The sequence below is a fragment of the Mobula birostris genome, chromosome 15 (genome assembly GCF_030028105.1).
Source record: "Mobula birostris isolate sMobBir1 chromosome 15, sMobBir1.hap1, whole genome shotgun sequence".
Taxonomy (NCBI): domain Eukaryota; kingdom Metazoa; phylum Chordata; class Chondrichthyes; order Myliobatiformes; family Myliobatidae; genus Mobula; species Mobula birostris.
This window is the reverse complement of record NC_092384.1, coordinates 66,327,180-66,346,651: the sequence shown is the minus strand read 5'-3', so window position 1 is coordinate 66,346,651 and position 19,472 is coordinate 66,327,180. Positions and strand designations below refer to the sequence as shown.

Below are 19,472 nucleotides of genomic sequence, written 5' to 3'. Positions count from 1 at the left end.
AGGGATTCAGGAGAGCAGAGGGAGACAGTGGGGTCAAATCTCCATTTAAAAAATTTCTCAGAGTGTTGTATTGTAAATGGTAAGGGAGGTGATTGTCAGAAATAGATAACTGGCTACTCCTTTAAGAGAGAGAGGAAGTCAGAGGGAGACACCATGGAGACAGGCCTTTTGGCTCACTGAGTTTGTGTTGACCATCAGCCATTTACACTAATCTTAAAATGCTGTTTTTTAAAATGATTTTCCTCACTTTCTCATCAACTCCCCCTAAATTCTACCTGGAAGTTCAGAAGTTCAAAGAACATTTATTATCAAAATATGTATAAATTACACAACCTTGATATTCATCTGCTTACAGGCAGGCCACAAAACAAGAAACCCCAAAGAACCCAATTTTGAAAAAGACCAACACCAAACGCACAGAGAGAAACAAAACACAAATCACGCAAACAAGAAAAGCAAGCAACAGCATTCAGAATGAAACTGAGTCCATAGGCCCAAAGGCTGGAGCAGCCGAAGTAGGTCCAAAGCCTCAGCTCAGTTCGTCACTCCATCCTCTTCTGAGGTTTCATGACATCTGGCAAGCAGCTTTAAGGTGCATTATTGCCATTTTCTGAACTGGAGTGTGGGTCAGCATAACTAAATCCTATATATTTATATTTGTATCGAATTCTATATATAAGAAAAACCTATATACTTAAGGAACTGCATTGTATTAAAGCAAAAAATCTGGTGATCTTTTCTGTTATTCTACCTCTCACCTATAGATAAAGGCAGACATCCCACCCTGCAAAAACTCGTTTCAGGGAGGTAGCACCATCAATTTGCGGGAGACTCCTGGAACTTCTGGGAGAGGTGGGATGACTGCAATAGAGTAGCTCCTTAACAGCTAGCCAGCTAGTTTAAATAATGTTAGCTATGCTAATGAACAAATGACACCTGTTAAACTCACCTCAACCTGTCTTTTACAGTCTTAACCCACCATGGACAATAGAAAATTCACTGTTGTAAACAGTGCAGCAAGCAACACTGTTATTTATTTTGACTCTATTAGGCAAGGGTACAATTTAGTGTAGTCTGGGGTGACGTACGTTTTATATTTTCTTTTTTTGGAACACTCTGCCATGGCGCTCTCTCTCTCGCATGCCTGCTCTCTCTTTCGCGCGCTTGCTCTCTCTCTCTCGCTCACTCACAAAAAATTGATTTCCAGGATATTGTACATAATTTGGGGGTATCAGGGAGCCACTATCAATATGTGGGAGACTCCCGGAACTTTCGGGAAAGGTGGGATATCTGTAAAGGGCGATTTACAGTGCTCCATTAACCTACCAACCGACGCAACTTTGAGATGTGAAAGTAAACCGGAGCACTTGGAGGAAGCTCACATGGTCACTGGGGAGAATGTGCAAACTCCACACAGACAGCTCTCCCAGCTCAGGACTGAACCCAGCTCTCTGGTGCTGTGAAGCAGAGAATCTAGCAGCTGAGCCACTGTGTTGCCCTGATTTCTTTCTACACTTCACAGAGCTGATTATCATCATCGTTAATGAATAGACAATTTTATGAAGCAAAACAGACAGTCGAATCAGAAAATCAAATCTCACACTCAAACCAGAAGAACCTCTAGTTTGATTGTGACATCTAATTAGACACAGTAGGTTATCAACAGCAGTCTGTCTAATACCACCCATACAGTACTCTGCTATGTTTGAATTGTATTCAGATCCCAGAGTATTAACACACAGCAGAGGTTGCAGCTGTTTCATTGAGAGATTTATCTGAGGCCTCACAACTGCAGTCACCTTTGGCACTTCTCCAAGGTTATTAATTCTAGATTCATTAAGTTTGTTGAACAAGTGCTGCTTAAACACTTCTAACCCTATAATATCAACAGGCTAATTATTTTGATTTTACTATAACCCATGATTTTAATACTTTGATTTTGACCCTCTTGGCTGTGAACAATTTGTATCCTTGAAGCATAATTTAGACTTTCATTGAACCCAGAACCAGCCAGAGCAGATGTATGGCCCTATCCTGGCTAGAAATGATTGACAGGACAAATATTTAATTGTCAATATCAAATTAGATTTTCAGATGTCCATTTAGAAGCGTTATTTAATTCAGCATTATGTTTTTGTTTTTTTAACAAGTTATATTTATTAAAATCAAGCCTGAAGATTGTCTTGGTTGTTAATGCAAGCAAGGCATTTCACTATATGTTTAAATGTAAATGTGATAAATAAGTGAATCTGAATATATTAAGGTCAACTTTACACACTGTGGTACTTTATTGAGTGCTTCCAGTAGCTAATAAAGTGGCCACTGAGTGCATGTTTGTGGTCTTCTGCTGCTGTAGCCCATCCACTTCAAGGCTTAAGAGCAACGCACACAAAATGCTGGAGGAACTCAGCAGGCCAGGCAGCATTTATAGAAAAAAAAGTACAGTCAACGTTTCAGGCTGAAACTCTTCGGCAGGACACAAGGAATTTCTTCATCCAGAGAGTGGTGAATCTGTGGAATTTGTTGCCACAGGCGGCCGTGGAGGCCAAGTCATTGGGTATATTTAAAGCAGAGGTTGATAGCTTCTTGATTAAATAAGGCACAAAAGGGAGAAGGCAGGAGATTGGGGCTGAAAGGCAAATGGATCAGCCATGATGAAATGGCAGAATAGACTTGATGGGCCAAATGGCCTAATTCTGCTCCTATGTCTAGTGGTGTGATTTGGACTTTAACTTCCTACAAATTAAAGCTGTAGCCATGGACAACAGCATGGGTCCTGGCTCTGCCTGCCTTTTCATCGCTACATGAAACCAATTACACTCAGACTTTGCATAGTGGTGATTCATTACAACACAGTTAGTCAATTCTTATATAGAAATTTTTAAAAATTACAAGAATTCATTCTAAACCACACTTTTCAAGAGTGGCCACCATTATAGTAAACATTCAGTCAGCCAATGAGAGCACTTTACATACACTCTAAGCCACTCACAGCCAATCACGTATTAGTTCACGCTCTGCCTCCCCTGCGTGTGTAAACGTTCTTGCTCCCTCACCAGTTTATTCCATTTTATTCAACCATAATGTCTGGAAAACGGCCTGCAACTTCCAGTGAGGGGAGTGCATCTAAGATGTCTAGGAAAAGCATTAGCATGGATGTGGTACGGCATGAGGATGTTAATAATGGTGAAATTGAAGAGTTACTGCATTCTCATGGTGAGAGCCTTAATAACGAAGAGCTTCGAGAATTGGCAGAGCAACACAACCTGGGTGAATCTGAGGACACAGATGGAGAACAGGAAACACCAGCAAGAAACCTCACCACAAGATTCCTCACGCTGACATCACCACAATCTCTCAAGTCATGGACCAGTTCATCGAGATTGACCCTGACTGGGAGCAAAGCAATAAGGCAAAGAGAAGTGTTCTCGACATGATTTCCTGCTACCGAGAACTGCTTCATGAGAGGAAACTTAAGAGAAGGCAGTCAAATCTTGGCGCCTACTTGAAGAAGAAGCCAAGGTTAGAGGAGGGCCCACAGCCTGGTTCCCTCCACTGTTGCTATTCCACTGATGTACAGGTTAGGCCTATTTGTGTGTTTGTTACTCCACAAATTACTGTGTCTACAAAAAATAATATTTCATATATCTTGGGTTTCATTTTTTAAAAGTCAGGCACACAAGTCCATTCACGTAATGTTATAATGACCCCGCATAGCGCTGATTTACATAGCGCTCCACCTCCGAGGAATGCTTCCTCAGCGTTAAGCGGGGTCTGAGTGGCACTCCTCCCCCATCTCTTCCTCTGATCCACATGATTTCCCTTTCAACTGTCCTTCTCTCTTGGTCCATCGGATCCCTGGAAAGTTAAATTATCAAAGATATTAGAAGTAAAAGATTACCAAAACCGGAAAGAATGGTGGAAGCAGAGATGCCGACAGCACTAAGTATCAAGACAAGCCCTTAAGTTGCCTAGGCTGCGTGCCAGTTGCTGGATGTGGGATTATTAAAATGATTGCCCAGGGGTCAGCTTGGACATGATAGGCTGAACAACCTGTTTCCATGCTGAATGACTCTTCTAACCACCTCTGGATGCTTCCCTCAATGACAGTGCTATTCATGCATCCAGCACTCTGTGTCAAAAGCTTACATCCAACATCAGCTCTTTACCTTCCTCCGTTCTCCTTAAAGTTATGACCACTTGCGTTTGCCATTTCTGCCTTGGGGAAAAAGTCTGGTTGTCCACTTGATCTATGCCTCTTATCTTACACATCTTTATCAAGTCTCTTCTTATCCTCCTTTGCTCCAAAGGGAAAAGCTCGCTCAACCTATGCCCACAAGGCACGCTTTCCAATTGAGGCAACATCCTGGTAAATCTTTTCTGCACCTTCTGTAAAGCTTCTACATCCTTCCTATAAAGAGGCAACCAGAACTGAACACAAGTGTGGTCTAATCAAGGTTTTCTAGAGCTACAACATTATGTCACAGTTCATGAACTCAATACCATGACTAATGAAGGGAATACCTTCATTCTCTGGGGATATCCCCACATGCTGCCTCAGTAGTGCAGGTGTGTGCTATTTCCCTGCCATTGACTGCACACTGCAAGTTTTAGCTTGGTTTTGCAAGTCTTGTACATTGCGTTTTGCAACAAGTTTTTCCGTGCTGTGGCATTGGAGAGCATCCAGAGGAGGTTCCTGAGAATGATCCAGGGAATGAAAGAGTTAACATATGAGGAGCGTTGGATGCCTCTGAGCCTGTACTCGCTGGAGTTTAAAACGATGCAGGCAGATCTCTTTGAAACCTATCAAATATTGAAAAGCCTAGATAGAGTAGACATGGAGAGGATGTTTCCTATTGTGGAGAAGTCGAGGACCACAGGGCACAGCCACAGTCCCTTCAGAACAGAGATGAGGAGGAATTTCTTTCGGAGGTGAATCTGTGGAATTCGTTGGCATGGACAGCTGTGGAGGCCTTGTCACTGGGCATATTTAAAACAGAAGTCGATATGTTCTTGATTAGTGAGGGTGCCAGTGGTTACGAGAAGAAGGCAGGAGAATGGGGTTGAGAGGGAAAATAATCAGCTACGATGGAATGGTGGAGCAGGCTTGATAGGCTAAGTGGCTAATTCTGCTTCTATGTCTTATGGTCTTATGTTTTCGGAGAAATAAGCTTTGTAAAAGTTAGGAAGAGGCCGATTTATGCACAGGAGCAAGCTGTACCTTTGAATTTTACCATAATGGGAATGTTCTGTTTGCTTGTTACTTCACTTAACAGTAGAATAGATCGAGTTACTGAAAGAACTGGTACCCAAACTCAACAACTGATTTAACACTAAAAGGTATTTTGTAAACTGCTGTTAAATTTGAAGGACTGTATTTATTGATGTTTCCAATTTAACATAAATGCCGATCACATAACTGATTGTGAGAAGAGAAGCTGTGTACTGGTTAATTTAATAAAACTCACAACTTGTAACTCAGCAAATTAACTGAGTCAGACTATTGAGTAGATCAGATTCCAGAATTAATATTTAATACCGTTAGGTGTGTTGGAGCCTCAGTATTCTATTTTGTTAACATTTGTGCGAACCAAGATGAAGAATGTTAGTATTGGCATTGTTGCAGTAGTTAAATTTGGGATTCTATCCAACAGAGTTCATTGAGTTGAGTATGGTGCACTCTATGAAGCCCTCTGAAGAGATCCACCTGCAGTGATAGCCATTGGCTGTATAAGAATCCTTCTCTGGAATTGTGTTTTGTGTTGTGAAAGTGGAGCCCCAAGATAAGGAATTTGTTCTGGTTTTAAAAACACAAACGCGAGGAAATCTGCAGATACTGGAATTTCAAGCAACACACATCAAAGTTGCTGGTGAATGCAGCAGGCCAGGCAGTATCTATAGGAAGAGGTACAGTCGACGTTTCGAGCCGAGACCCTTCGTCAGGACTAACTGAAAGAAGAGCTAGTAAGAGATTTGAAAGTGGGAGGGGAAGGGGGTGATCTGAAATGATAGGAGAAGACAGGAGGAGGAGGGATGGAGACAAGAGCTGGACAGTTGATTGGCAAAAGGGATATGAGAGGATCATGGGACAGGAGGCCCAGGGAGAAAGAAAGGGGGAGGGGTGAAGCCCAGAGGATGGGCAAGGGGTATAGTGAGAGGGACAGAGGGAGAAAAAGGAGAGAGAGAGAAAAAGAATATGAATATATATATATATATATATATATATATATATATATATATATAAATAAAATAACGGATGGGGTACGAGGGACATTAACAGAAGTCAGAGAAGTCAATGTTCATGCCATCAGGTTGGAGGCTACCCAGACGGAATATAAGGGGTTGTTCCTCCAACCTGAGTGTGGCTTATTCAATCCCTTCCTCCAGCATTTTGTTAATGGGACAGTAAGCTTTCTTAATCCATGGGTTTGGATGGCATTTGTACTCAGGAAAGTTGATGGAGCTTAAACATATGGTTCAATATCTGGGATATCTTTAACTTGTGAAGAGAAGATCACATATAGTGACTAGCTCGCTAAGAGTCTAGAAAAGAAAGGTGGACAGTGTCGAATACGGTCAGATAGTACTTATCAAAAGCGAGTTTTTAGTATTGTGGGCAGGGATGTAAGCACAAATTTGCAGGCTCAGAAACTGCACAAAAACACCAGAATTTGTGGAATAGAAACTAAAACATGGTTGTTGAAAAGATGCATTTGTGAGCATGAACCACATGTATGAGGTATATGTATAAATGCGTGGTAGGCATCCGTCTGTCTCGAAGGACAATGGGTGATGATGATCATCACCACAAGACTGGACAGAAGGTATGGCGATCCTCAGATGCCCAGTCGTCAAGATCCCCATCTCGGCCTCAGTAGTCCAAAGGAAAGCTTATGAAGCAATACGTTTGGCACCAACTTGGCTGCAGGAGCTGCCAGAGGGATATTCAATGACATCCAGCTGCCGTAGATGCTCCTCTCTAGATTTGCTGTCTGGGTTTACTCCCGTATTCTTCATCTGCCCCGAGGCTGCCCACAAGGCAGTGCAGCTACTTACCCATAGCTGGGGATCTGGTTCACAAACACCGGGGCGTGTCCACACACCTGTGGCCCTGTGTGCTACGTGTACAGGGGCCAGACCTCCTCCCCGTCCTCAGCCTGAGCTCGAAAGGAGTTCAGCTTCCGTGTGTCACTAGCGAGGAGGCCCTACATGAGGCTTGCTGTTGGAGAGGCTATGTACTGACAGGGAAAGACTTGCACATTCAGCTCTCCTTTTCGCAAGACTGCTAGACAGCGGCGGAAGCTGAAAGTGAGGGCGACAAGCACTACCCGCTACACTACCACACGAGACGTATCACACAAACTATTTTGACACAAATGCATGCATGTTAAGTATGTACGTGATTTAAGAGTATATGTAGGGTGTAATAGTGGTGTGGTTAACTACATGGGGTGCACTGTAGGGTAGTGGTTAGCATAACGCTTCACAGTGTTAGCTGCAAGATTGGGGTTCAATCCCCAGCACCATCTGTGAGGAGTTTGTACCTTCCCTGTCCCCCACCATGACTCATGAGTTTCCACCGGGTGCTGCTGTTTCCTCCCACATTCCAAAGGCGTATGGGTGAGGGTTGGTGAGTTGTGGGCTTGCTATGTTGGCACTGGAAGCATGGTGACACTTGCAGGCTGCCCTGCGCAGTCTTTGCTGGTTTGATTTGATGCAAATGACACATTTTACTGTACATTCTGAGGTACATGTGACAAATAAAGCTAATCTTTAAATCTTTATCTTTAATCTACTGGACTAGTAATGTAGCACCTTGGGTGAACAACCTTGGGACCCGAGTTCAAATTCCACCAAGAAAGCCGTGGAATTCAAGTTTTTATTAGTAATGATGGTCACAAAGTAGATTTCTGGAAGGGACCTATGTGGTTCACCGTTGTCTTTCAGGGAGAAAAATCTCTCCTTAGCTGGTCTGCTCTTGTAACTTCAGACCCACTATTGAGAGTTTTCTCTTAAAGTGGTCCAGCAAACCAGTCAGTTGATGACAGTAAACACTGACTTGCCGGTGAATGTCCAAGTCCCAATAAATATTTTAAAAAATAATATGCATTGTGTATATTGTGTTTGTGTGCGTTTATACTGTATGAAAGTATGTGCATTATTTCAAACACATTTCTTAGGGCGGCACTTGGTATAATTCTCTACAATGCGTGCAACCCGGGTTCAATTCCACTGCTGTCTAGAGGGAGGTTGTATGCTCTCCCCGTGGCCGCGTAGGTTTTCTGCGGGTTTCTGGTTTCCTCCCACAGTCCAAAGACGTATGGGTTAGGGATAGTCAACTGTGGGCATGTTATTGTTGGTGCCAGAAGCATGGCGACACTTGTAGTCGGCCCTCAGTATTTACTTTGAATTTTTAAATGTGCTGTTTGCGTCAATGGCCAACACAGGCAGAGGATGTGCTGGGGGCCAACGGCGAGTGTTGGCTTTTGACGCAAACAGCACATTTTTACTGTTTTGATGTACATGTGACAAATAAAGCTAAAACTAATTTCTTGTCAGCCGTTTAGTAATACTGTCCATAAGGTAGTAGTAGGAAGGAATGTCCATAAGGAAGGCCAGAGCTTTTCAGCTTAGTCTGTGCATGTGTCAGTTTGTTCCAATCAGAATCAGGTTTATTATCACTGAAAAAACGTGCAACAACAGAAATACTGTATATTAAAAAAGAGTGAGGTAGTGTCCAAAGCTTCAATATCCATTTTGGAATCGACTGGCAGAGGGGAAGAAGCTGTTCCTGAATCGCTGAGTGTGTGCCTTCAGGCTCCTGTACTTCCTATCTCGTGGCGTAGTCCATTCAAAGTCAATGTCGTAAGTGTTTGTTTAGGGATTCTGCCAGGCTTGCCTCCTTTGGTCTTTTGAACTAAGCCCACACCAAAGCGGGTGAGTCTTAGCTGACTTCTGAAATCACCAAGCAGGCCAAGGGTAATTGGAGATGGGTAACGAATTACTGCCCTTGTTACAGATGCTTGAAGTAAATGTTTCTGTTGGGTCATTGTACTGGTGTGAAATGGCAATCGCAAACACTATAATCTATATGCAGAACTTTTCTCCCTCCATTAGGTGGAGAAGATTGTTGACAAGAGGAAAAATAAAAAGGGGAAGTGGGAGTACCTTATACGGTGGAAAGGCTATGGAAGTAATGAAGACACTTGGGAACCAGAGCATCACCTCCTTCACTGTGAAGAATTTATTGATGAGTTCAATGGACTCAACGCTTCCAAAGAAAAGCGAACTAAATCAGGGAAACGGGGAAATAGCCCAAGGCAGGTCTTGAGGGACAATCACGGAACTGCTCCATTCAGAGCCTATGAATCCACCAAGGGGAAAGGAGGAGGAGGATTGCGAAAAAAGCGGACTAATAGCGCACATCAAAAGCAAAAACGGGCTTCCATGGCCAGAGATGGAAAGCACAGTTCTGGGGATAACAAGAAAATCATAGCTACTAAAACTGTGCATTACAGAACCACTGCGAGTGGGGTGCAGATAATGCCTTACAGAAAAACGGATAACTCGTTTCAGAATGGCGACGCTAGACACAGCAAAACTGCATTACAGTTTGACAATACCTCACGGCAACAGAGAATGACTGTGGATCCTGGAAAGCCTGACTTTGTGGAAGATGGAGCCAATGACGACCCTCCTGTCGTCAATGGAATAGGTACGTGATGACTGTGTACAGCACCAAAACGGGCAATTCTGCCCAACTAGCATATGCTTGAATTTAGACTCCTTAATTAGCAAAAGTTCAATTGTTCCATTTAACATCAGGGAATGTATATAATATACAACCTGAAATTCTTACTGTCCTCGGACATCCACAAATTATGCAACGTTTTGTAATTATTTGAACTTGCAAATTACCCAATTAATTGTGCCTCATGTTCATGTAATTTCAAAGATAGAATATAGAACATCATAGCATAGTTCAGGCCCTTCGGCCCATGATGTAGTGCTGATCCTTTAACCTTCTCCAAGAGTATTAACTGACTTCTAATGCTTCCCTCTCACATAGCCCTGCATTTTTCTTTCATCCATGAGCCTATATAAAGCTCCCTAATGTATCTGCCTCTACCACCACTCCAGGCAGCTCATTCCAGCACCCTCCACTCTCTGTGTTGGGAAAAAAACCTACCTCTGACAACTCCATATACCTACCTCAAGTCACCTTATAATTATGTCCCCGCGTATTAGCCAATTCTATCCTGGGAAAAAGGTGCTGGCTATCCACTCTACCAATCTATATACTTCTCTAAAGTCTTTATAGTAGCTGATAACAATGTCTTTTTATTGATTAATCATATCTAATTAAGTGCAAGTAGCTGGTAAGATGGATGATTGACATTTCATTTTAGAAGTGATTTCACTTCCAGGTATCTCAAATGGACAGAGTAGTCTATCGTGTTCAGTGAAGAGGAAAATGGTGGAGGAGAAGGACGATTATGTGTTTGACAAGCGCCTCAGATGCAGCGTTCGACAAAATGAAAGCAACTATCGATTCAGGGATATTGTTGTCAGGAAACAAGATGGCTTTACCCACGTTTTACTCTCCAGCCAAACCTCAGACAACAATTCGTTAACACCTGAGGTAAGGCCTCATGCATTTTTTTTGCCAAATAATATGTGATCCATAAGATAGAAATTCTACATTTGTCTTCCTTGTGTCAGAAGTGGGATATTATCTATATGCTACTAAAACTCTCATGCTGTTTGTCTGGTTATGACCTCCAATTAGTGCAAATGGTGCATTACTGTGGCAATATTTTTGGCTAAGTCAATTTAAAATGCGCTAACTTACAGAATGCAGGCAAAGTTCAGGATTATATATTAGTATAAAATTGCTCACTCGCCAAAATCAACAGCCCCGCTTTCACCCGGGAGCCGATGTCAGCCATGATGGAAACCGCGACGCAACACCACGACACATGCGCACGGCCAGCCTCAGAAGCGATTCACAATGCTCACAGCAGCGACACCAACTGCAGCAAAAGGACAGGGCAGCTCGATTTCGAGCGGTCACATTCTGCTAATTACCATCAGCATGTGCAGGATTGGGACAGATCAAACTGAGACCCATCAACAAGAGATTTTTAAATCTTATTGTAATGACGTACTTCCAGACACCCATCAAACCCTTTGCTGCAGTCAAAGGACAGTAGTGACTATATCACGTCCATTTAGGAGAGCGCCAACCACATCATCAAGAATAATCAGCATCCTGGAGGCTTTGGTGTTACTGCTTCGTATCTTCTATCCAGCATTAGGTTAAGAAAAATGGTCAGCCTAACTCTGCCACGTGGAAAGAGAAGGGGGACATTATAGTCAAGAGATGACGCCAAATGTCGTCGGGAAGCAGCAAGAAGAGGGAGAGAACAAGAATCGGATGAGGCCAGGGCCGCACGACTCCGGGATCAAAGATTCGAGACAAAAAAGATGAGAGAAGAAGAGACGGAGGAGGTGAGGCATGCACGTCTCCAAAATGACAACTGGCATAGAAGGAGGAGAGATGAAGAGACAAAGGGGCTGAGAAATGCACATCTCCAGGATCAGAGACAAACAACAAACAACAAATAGCAGAAGAGATGGGGGATGAAAGGGCTGCACATCTCCAGAATGACAAAAACAGGCACAGGAGGAGGAGAGAGGAGGAGACAAAGGACAGAGAAATGCACGTCTCCAAGGTCAGAGACAAAGGATAAACAACAGAAGAGATAAAGAGACGGCGGATGGAAGGACTGCATGTCTCCAGAATGATAACGAGAGGCACAAGGGTGGCAGATCAACCAGAAATGGTGCCATCAAAAGTGTCCTCCGTTAAACGAGGAGGAGCTATACTTGCCTTGCTATGTGTCGTTCCTCTTTAATAAACTGAGGTTTTCTTCTTCAATTTCCAAAGCAAAGCAATACCAATAACAATGTTCATTCTGTTCACATCAGACTGCACTACCCTTCTCTCAAAGGGCGTCCCAACGGGTCACCCTGTTGTCTACTGTGCTGTTAAAATATGAATCCTGAAAGTTAAATTAATGTGCCATTCATTTGATCAGTCTTCGTCGTTGGGCAAAGGAATTGAGATTGGTGAAGAGACCAGAAAATCAATCAAACCAACTCCACACTGCATCACAATGAAGCACCTTTATCCTTCCCTCTCCAACCCCCTTTCCTCCCTTCCTCCAACCCATTATCTTATAAAAGGGGGGCTTAAAAAAGAAACAGAGAAGGAATATGAGGACCGGAAATTTCCACTAGATTAGAAATAATCCAAACAATCACACAAACCAAGTTTATAGGATATGACTTTCTAAAGCTTTCTTCAGTTAGTTCCCTTCAGACCAAAACAACTCTGGGCACTAAATCCACAGCTCGTGTTCACATGAAACCCACTGTCATAGTTCACAATATCCAAAACCTTGACTCTAGACTGCATTCATTCAGTGCCATTCTAGATTGGCCGCATGCCCGCTCAATGACAGTTCCCAATGAGATCATCTTGATTCTACCTTCTGAGAAGGAATTCTCATATCACACATACTAATGCTTGGAGCAACGAACCAGGCTAATCTTCATTTCCCTTGCCAGTGGGAGACCAGCTGCCTGTAATCAGTCTGAGACTCTCATAGATCAAGCCTTCTATGAGGACCAGTATGGCTAAATCCTGTTTCTAAGACCAATTTGAAAACCTGGGCCCTTTTTGGACTTTGGAAACAGTAACTTCAGCCCATCTAGTCCATGCAGAGCAAGATGCCTATCTAAATGAATCCCATTTGTTGGTGAGGTCTTAATGCAGCAAGTTAAAATGTAAACAAAATGGGGCCATTCACTCATTACCCCCAGTTGTAAACCTTTACATTTCTCAACTTCTCATGGCTGTAGGTGTTCAGCCACCAAACATATTTAAGGCTAATATTGGTAAGGACATAAAGAGAATCTAGGGTTCCAAGGACTGGGCAGAAAAGTAGGCATATAATCTCTGATCAACATGCCGTGTTGAATGGTGGAGCAGGCATGAAGGGTTGTACAAAAGCCTAGTCCGAATTCTGTTTATTATGCTTTTTGACTTAAGAGTTCAAGGTTCAAATAAAGTGCATACCCTACCCTAAGATTCATTTTCTTGCAGTCAACATCATTAAATTATGACATAGCTATTTACAGAATGCTGATATGCTCAAACTGGCTTCCTTCTTTCCTGAATTGCAGTAGTGACTATACTGTTAAATCCTTAAATCTTTCTTAGATATATGGTCAGCAAATATCACTAAAAATATGCAGGTTATTTGGTCATTATGACATTGCTGTTTACAGGTTTAATATCACCGTTATATGTCATGAAGTTTGTTGTCTTTATGGCAGCAGAACGATGCAATACATAATAATAGAGAAACATGAATTACAGTGTGTATGTGTGCGTGTATATATATATAATAGTTAAATAAGTAGTGTAAAAATAGAAATAAAAAAGTACTGAGGCAGTGTTCATGGGCAGAGAGGAGGAAGCTGTTCCCGAATCGTTGAGTGTGTGTCTTCAGGCTTCTGTACCTCCTTCCTGATGGTATTTGAGAAGAGGCATGACCTGGGTGATGGGGATCCTTCACGGTGGACACTGCCTTTTTGAGGCATTGCTCCTTGAAGATGTCCTGGATACTATGGAGGTTATTGCCCATAATGGAGCTGTTTAAGTTTACAGCACTCCACAGTAGCCCCTACCCCATTCCAGACAGTGATGCAGCAGAGTTCTCTCCACTGTACAGAGCATACCGAAGGAATGTTTGATAGAAGTTATCTTTTTTATTCACTTACTAGATGTCGGGATTGCTGTTGCTCTTCCTAATTATCGTTGAAAAAGTGGTGGTGAACTTAAAAGTTCAAAGTTCCAAGTAAATTTATTATCGAAGTGCACATACGTTACCATATACTACTTGAGATTCATTTTCTTGCAGTCAACATCATTAAAAATGTAGGTTATTATGACAGTGCTATTCACAGAATATTGATATGCTCAAGCTGGCTGCTCTGTTTCCTGCTTACAATAATGACTATACTATTAAATCCTTAAATCTTTCTTAGATGTATGTTCAGGTGGTGAACGTCACTAAAAGATGCAGGTTGTTTGGTCATTATGGCATTACTGTTTACAGAATTCTCATGTGTACAAACCGACTGTCCTGTTTTCCCCACTGTAATGGTGACTTTTGTGAACTAACTTTTTTTTTGCTACGTTAAAAGCTCCACATAAATGCATATTGCAGAAAGCTTTGGGAGCTCCTGCTGATGAAAAAGGCTGTATATAAGTCCAAATCTATTTATTGTTTGTACCGAACCTGGGAGTTAACAGTCATACTCAAGGGGACAGTGCACTTAAATGAGTCTGCCATGTTATCAGAGATACTTGAATAATAGTGGCCCCTTCCTTGACTACACACTGTGGTCTGCTGTGAAATGTACACTTTCTGGACTGTGGCTATCTCTTTCCCTGAAGGGCGAAAAAAAAAGTGCGTATCGGTTCTGAACTACAAAGTTCGAGACTGTGGTCACAAAAGAGCAGGCCTGCTGATGCACCAGAAACGACAGAGTCATTGAGACATTTGATCACAATATTGTTCACGGCTCTCCACATCCCACAGCAGTCCCTTCAGTCTCAAACGTCCCGAGTCTTACAACTAATCTCATTATCCTTTGACTCTTCAGGCAGGCAGATGGGAAGACTGGAAAAGCTGGTTGAGCAGTGGGAAGCCTGGTTGATCTTTGGCTGTGTATTCAGTGATACCATTGTTCTTTGTGTGCGTAGCGATAAAGTAATTAGTCCAATTTGTCCTCCGCACTCCTGACCTCCGACCTCTGACTACCTAGTCGAAGGTCATGCTTCATAAAACGTTATTGATCAAAATGACGGTTCAGCCCTTAAGATACTGGGTACGAGTCTGTTTGTTCGTAACAATCAGATGCTTTATCAACCTGTGTGCCTCTCCTGGTCTGACCATTGAGGTGATTACTGTCGTCAGATCAATACATCTCAATCTCCTGTGGGTGGTCAGCCGCAGAAAGAGCATACAGGGCAGCTGTGGTTCAACCAGAAGAGGTCAAAAGTGTTATCACTCTTAGTTCTGTCCCCTCTCCACTCAAAATCCAAGCCCCATAGGGGTATAAAAGCAGAAGTTATAATTTACAGGAAATGCTTTGAAGGAACTGTGTAAGATTGTTGAGTTTGCTCAATCAATACCTTGAGAGTTGTGGTGGCTGGAGAGGTATGAGTGAGTCTTGCAGCTGGTATGTTGGTTGAGATACCTCAGCACTCCTGATCTTTCAGAGCTGACGAGAACAAAATCAACGTTCTGCCTTTGTCCAATCACAAACAAGAGAAAATCTTCAGATGCTGGAAATCCGAGCAACACACTCATAATGCTGGAGGAACTCAGCAGGCCAGGCAACATCTATGGAAAAGAGTGCAGTTGACATTTCGGGCCGAGACCCTTCGTCAGGACTGGAGAAAAGGATGAGTCAGAGTTAGAAGGTGACTTTGTCTGCTGTTTAGAATTAGCCACCTTCACCTTTCAGGCGTAAGACAATCTTAGCCCAAGAAATGTTTGATAGACGTGTTTTTTCTTATATTCACTTACTGGACATCAGAGTTGCTGGCGTTTTTGCCCACTCTAATTATCTTTGAAAAGGTGGTGGTGAGCTTAAAAGTTCAAAGTTCAAAATAAATTTATTATCGAAGTACGTATATGTGACCATATACTACCCTGAAATTCATTTTCTTGCAGGCATTCACAATAGAACAAAGAACAATGGCAGAATCAATGAAAATCTACACACAAAGACTGACAAAGAACCAATGTGCAAAAATGACAAGCTGTGCAAATGTAAAAAAGTTGTAAGAATATTAAATAAATAAAACAGAAGATGAGTTGTGGTGTCCTGGCAACACCGTTAGAAGAAAGCATTTAGCAGACTGACAGTTCTAAATTGGGAATAGAATATAAAGGTTGAGACATTATGTCACAACCTTATAAGACACTGGTTAGCCACACTTGGAATACTGCGTGTAGTTTGGGCTGCCACGCTGCAGGAAGAATGTAATTGTGCTGGAAAGGGTACAGAGGTGGTTCATCAGTATGTTGCCTGGATTGGAGGACGTTAGTTATGGGGAGTCTTTGTTGGCGCCAAACTGCGATGACATTGGTGCTCTGCCCCCAGCACATCCTTAGCTGTGTTGGTTGTTAATGCAAGCAATGCATTTCACTGTATGTTTACATGTGATAAATAAATGGATGTGATTCAGAATCTGGGACATTGGATTGTTTCATCTTGTGTACCCTGGAACAAAAGAGGATGACGAGTGAACTGTGAGAAGTTCCCAAGTAAATTTATTATCGAAGTACATACATGTTACTATGTAAACTGAATGGGCATTTTATTTGGTACACCTGTACACTTGCTGGTTAATGCAAATATCTGATCAGCTAATCACTTGGCAGCATATCAAAGCATAAAAGCATGCAGACATAGTCAAGAGGTTCAGTTGTTCAGACCAAATATTTCTTCCCCATTCTGATGTTTGGTCTGAACAACTGAACCTTTTGACCATGTCTGCATGCTTTTATGCATAAATTTGCTGCCTCAAGATTGGGTGATTAGATATTTGCATTAACAAGCAGGGTACAGGTTCAGGCCAAACATCAGCATGGGGAAGAAATGTTATCTAAATGACTTTGACCTTGAAATGATTATTGGTGCCAGGTAGGGTGGTTTGAGTATTTCAGAAACTACTTATCTCCTGGGTTTTTCTTACACACAACTCTCTCTAGAGTTTACAGAGAACGGTGAGAAAGACAAAAAAAAACAACATCCAGTAAGCCGCAGTTCTGTAGGTGAAAACACCTTGTTAATGAGAAAAGTCAGAGGAGAATGGCCAGACTGGTTCAAGCTGACAGGAAGGTGATAGTAACTGAAACAAACACACATTACAACAGTGGTGTGCAGAAAAGCCTCTCTGAATGCACAACACATTGAACCTTGAAGTAGATGGGCCACAACAGCAGAAGACCATGAACATTCACTCAGTGCTACCTACAGGAGGTGCCTAATAGAGTGGCCACTGAATATATGTACTTTGATCATAAATTTACAGTGACTTTGACTTAAGGTAAAAGTTCTAGGATGACAGGTGAGTCTGCCTTGTCTTAGGTTTTGTCAAACTTGTGTAGAATCTCTTCAGGGGGCTCCGGTTATTGTGAAGTGGTTGTTACCCTGAAAGGCAGCCATATTTGCTCCGTGGGCCTCTCCCAGAGATCCGAGCCAGAATATCGTTGCTGAAGTATCACTCTATAAATTTCAGTTAAGTTACCCCAGGTATCCTTTAACTCCACTGGGTAACACTATTAGCATTCAGGAAGAAGGTCCCCAAGTTCAACAAGACACTCTGAGTGCAAAAATTGAGCTCGTACTGCAGTGTGAGGGTGCCATGTCATCAGAGCAGAGATATGAAACAGTGGTCGACCTACTCCCTCATGAGACTAAAACAGCCATGCCTCTGGAGCTCTCAGTGTGCCAGTACTGATCATTCTCTCCAGACCGTATTCCCAAAACAGGTTTGTTCAGATTCACTCTCAGGTTTATTATCACTGACATAGGTCATGAAATCTGTTGTGTGGCAGCAGTACAGTGCAAGACATAAAAAACACTGTAAGGTTACAGTAAAAAATGTTAAATAGTAAATAAAGAAATATTGCTAAAAGAAAGCAAAATTGTGAGGTAGTACTCATGGACTGTTCAGAAATCTGATGGTGGGGGGGAAGACCCTGTTCCTAAAACATTAAGTGTGTGTCTTCAGACTCCTGTACCTCCTTCCTAATGGCAGGATTGTGGAGGGGGCATGTCCTGGATGGTGAGGGACCTTAATGGTGGATTCTGGCTTGTCGAGGTACCACCGTTTGAAGATGTTGTTGCTGGTAGAGAGTCTGGTGCCCATGCTGGAGATGGCTGAGTACAACCCTCTGCACCTTTGTGCATTGGAGTCTCCATAGCAGACAGTGATGCAGCCAGTCAGAATACTGTCCATGGCAAATCTGTAGAAACTTGCTGGGGTCTTTGGTGACACATCAAATCTCAAGCTCTTAATGAAGTAAAGCCATTGGTGTGCCTAATTCATAATTTATGTTGGGCCCAGGATAGATCCCCTAAGATGTTGATGCCCAGGAACTTGAAGCTGCTCATCCTTTCTACTGCTGACTCCTTGATGAGGACTGGTGTGTGTTTACTAATACGTTTCCCTGCCATATCTCCTGCTTACACTTCAGAATATCTTCATGGGCTCTAAGATATTTTGTAACATTGTGTACGAAGCACAATAGAACTGCAAACCTTTCTTTAACGTTCTGTCTTCAATGGCGGTAGTTGGCCATCTTTCTGTTGGTGGAGCCACCCAGCAGAGCATATTCCCTTCTTAAATCGTCTCGGCATCTGAAGTCTCATCTGTTGCTATGGTGCACTCTTGTGGTAACATGTAATGTGATGCAGAGTGTGCTGTGATGGTTAACCAGCCTCACTTTATAGTGAGTGGGTGGTCTTTCAGTCTCGCAGGTGTTCCCGCACTGGAAGTTCATCTGTCCTGCAATCACTGCAACGCATATAAGATCAGCCCACAAACGAGATCACAAGTTCATTATTCAGCATTCAGCAACAAAATTACTTTCATTATTAATGAGAAGAAATACCACAATAACGCCTGTCTCAGGGTTTTGGGAACAAGAAGAAACCAGTTAATTCATGACAAATATGTCTCTCATTTAAGTCTTGTCTCAACCAACACACACAAAATGCTGGTGGAACACAGCAGGCCAGGCAGCATTTATAGGAAGAAGTGCAGTCGACGTTTCGGGTCGAGATCCTTCATCATGACTAACGGAAAAAAGAGATAGTAAGAGATTTGAAAGTGGGAAGGGGAGGGGGAGACCTGAAATGATAGGAGAAGACAGGAAGGGGAGAGATGAAGCCAAGAGCTGGGAAGTTGATTGGCAAAAGGGATAAGGCTGGAGAAGGGGGAGCATCATAGGACGGAAGGCCTTGGAAGAAAGAAAGGGGGAGGGGAGCACCAGAGGAAGATGGAGAGCAGGCAAGGAATTATTGTGAGAGGGAAAGAGAGGGAAAAAAAATTAATTAGGGATGGGGTAAGAAGGGGAGGAGGGACATTAACGGAAGTTAGAGAAATCAATGTTCGTGCCATCAGGTTGGAGGCTACCCAGACGGAATATAAGGTGTTGTTCCTCCAACCTGAGTGTGGCTTCATCTTGACAGTAGAGGAGGCCGTGGATTGACATATCGGATGTGGAATTAAAATGTGTGGCCACTGGGAGATCCTGCTTCCTCTGGTGGACAGAGCATAGGTGTTCAGCAAAGCGGTCTCCCAGTCTGCGTCGGGT

The 19,472-nt window shown here is 42.7% G+C and overlaps 1 protein-coding gene across 1 annotated transcript in view; it reads left to right on the top strand.

Annotated features, from left to right (window-relative positions):
• Nucleotides 1-19,472, top strand: part of LOC140210720 (chromodomain Y-like protein 2) — a 204,752-nt gene that overhangs the window by 123,462 nt on the left and 61,818 nt on the right. Inside the window, exons 2-3 of the mRNA XM_072279945.1 lie at nucleotides 9,118-9,715; nucleotides 10,428-10,642. Coding sequence (XP_072136046.1) covers nucleotides 9,118-9,715; nucleotides 10,428-10,642 — 813 coding nt within the window. The remainder of the gene's footprint in view (nucleotides 1-9,117; nucleotides 9,716-10,427; nucleotides 10,643-19,472) is intronic.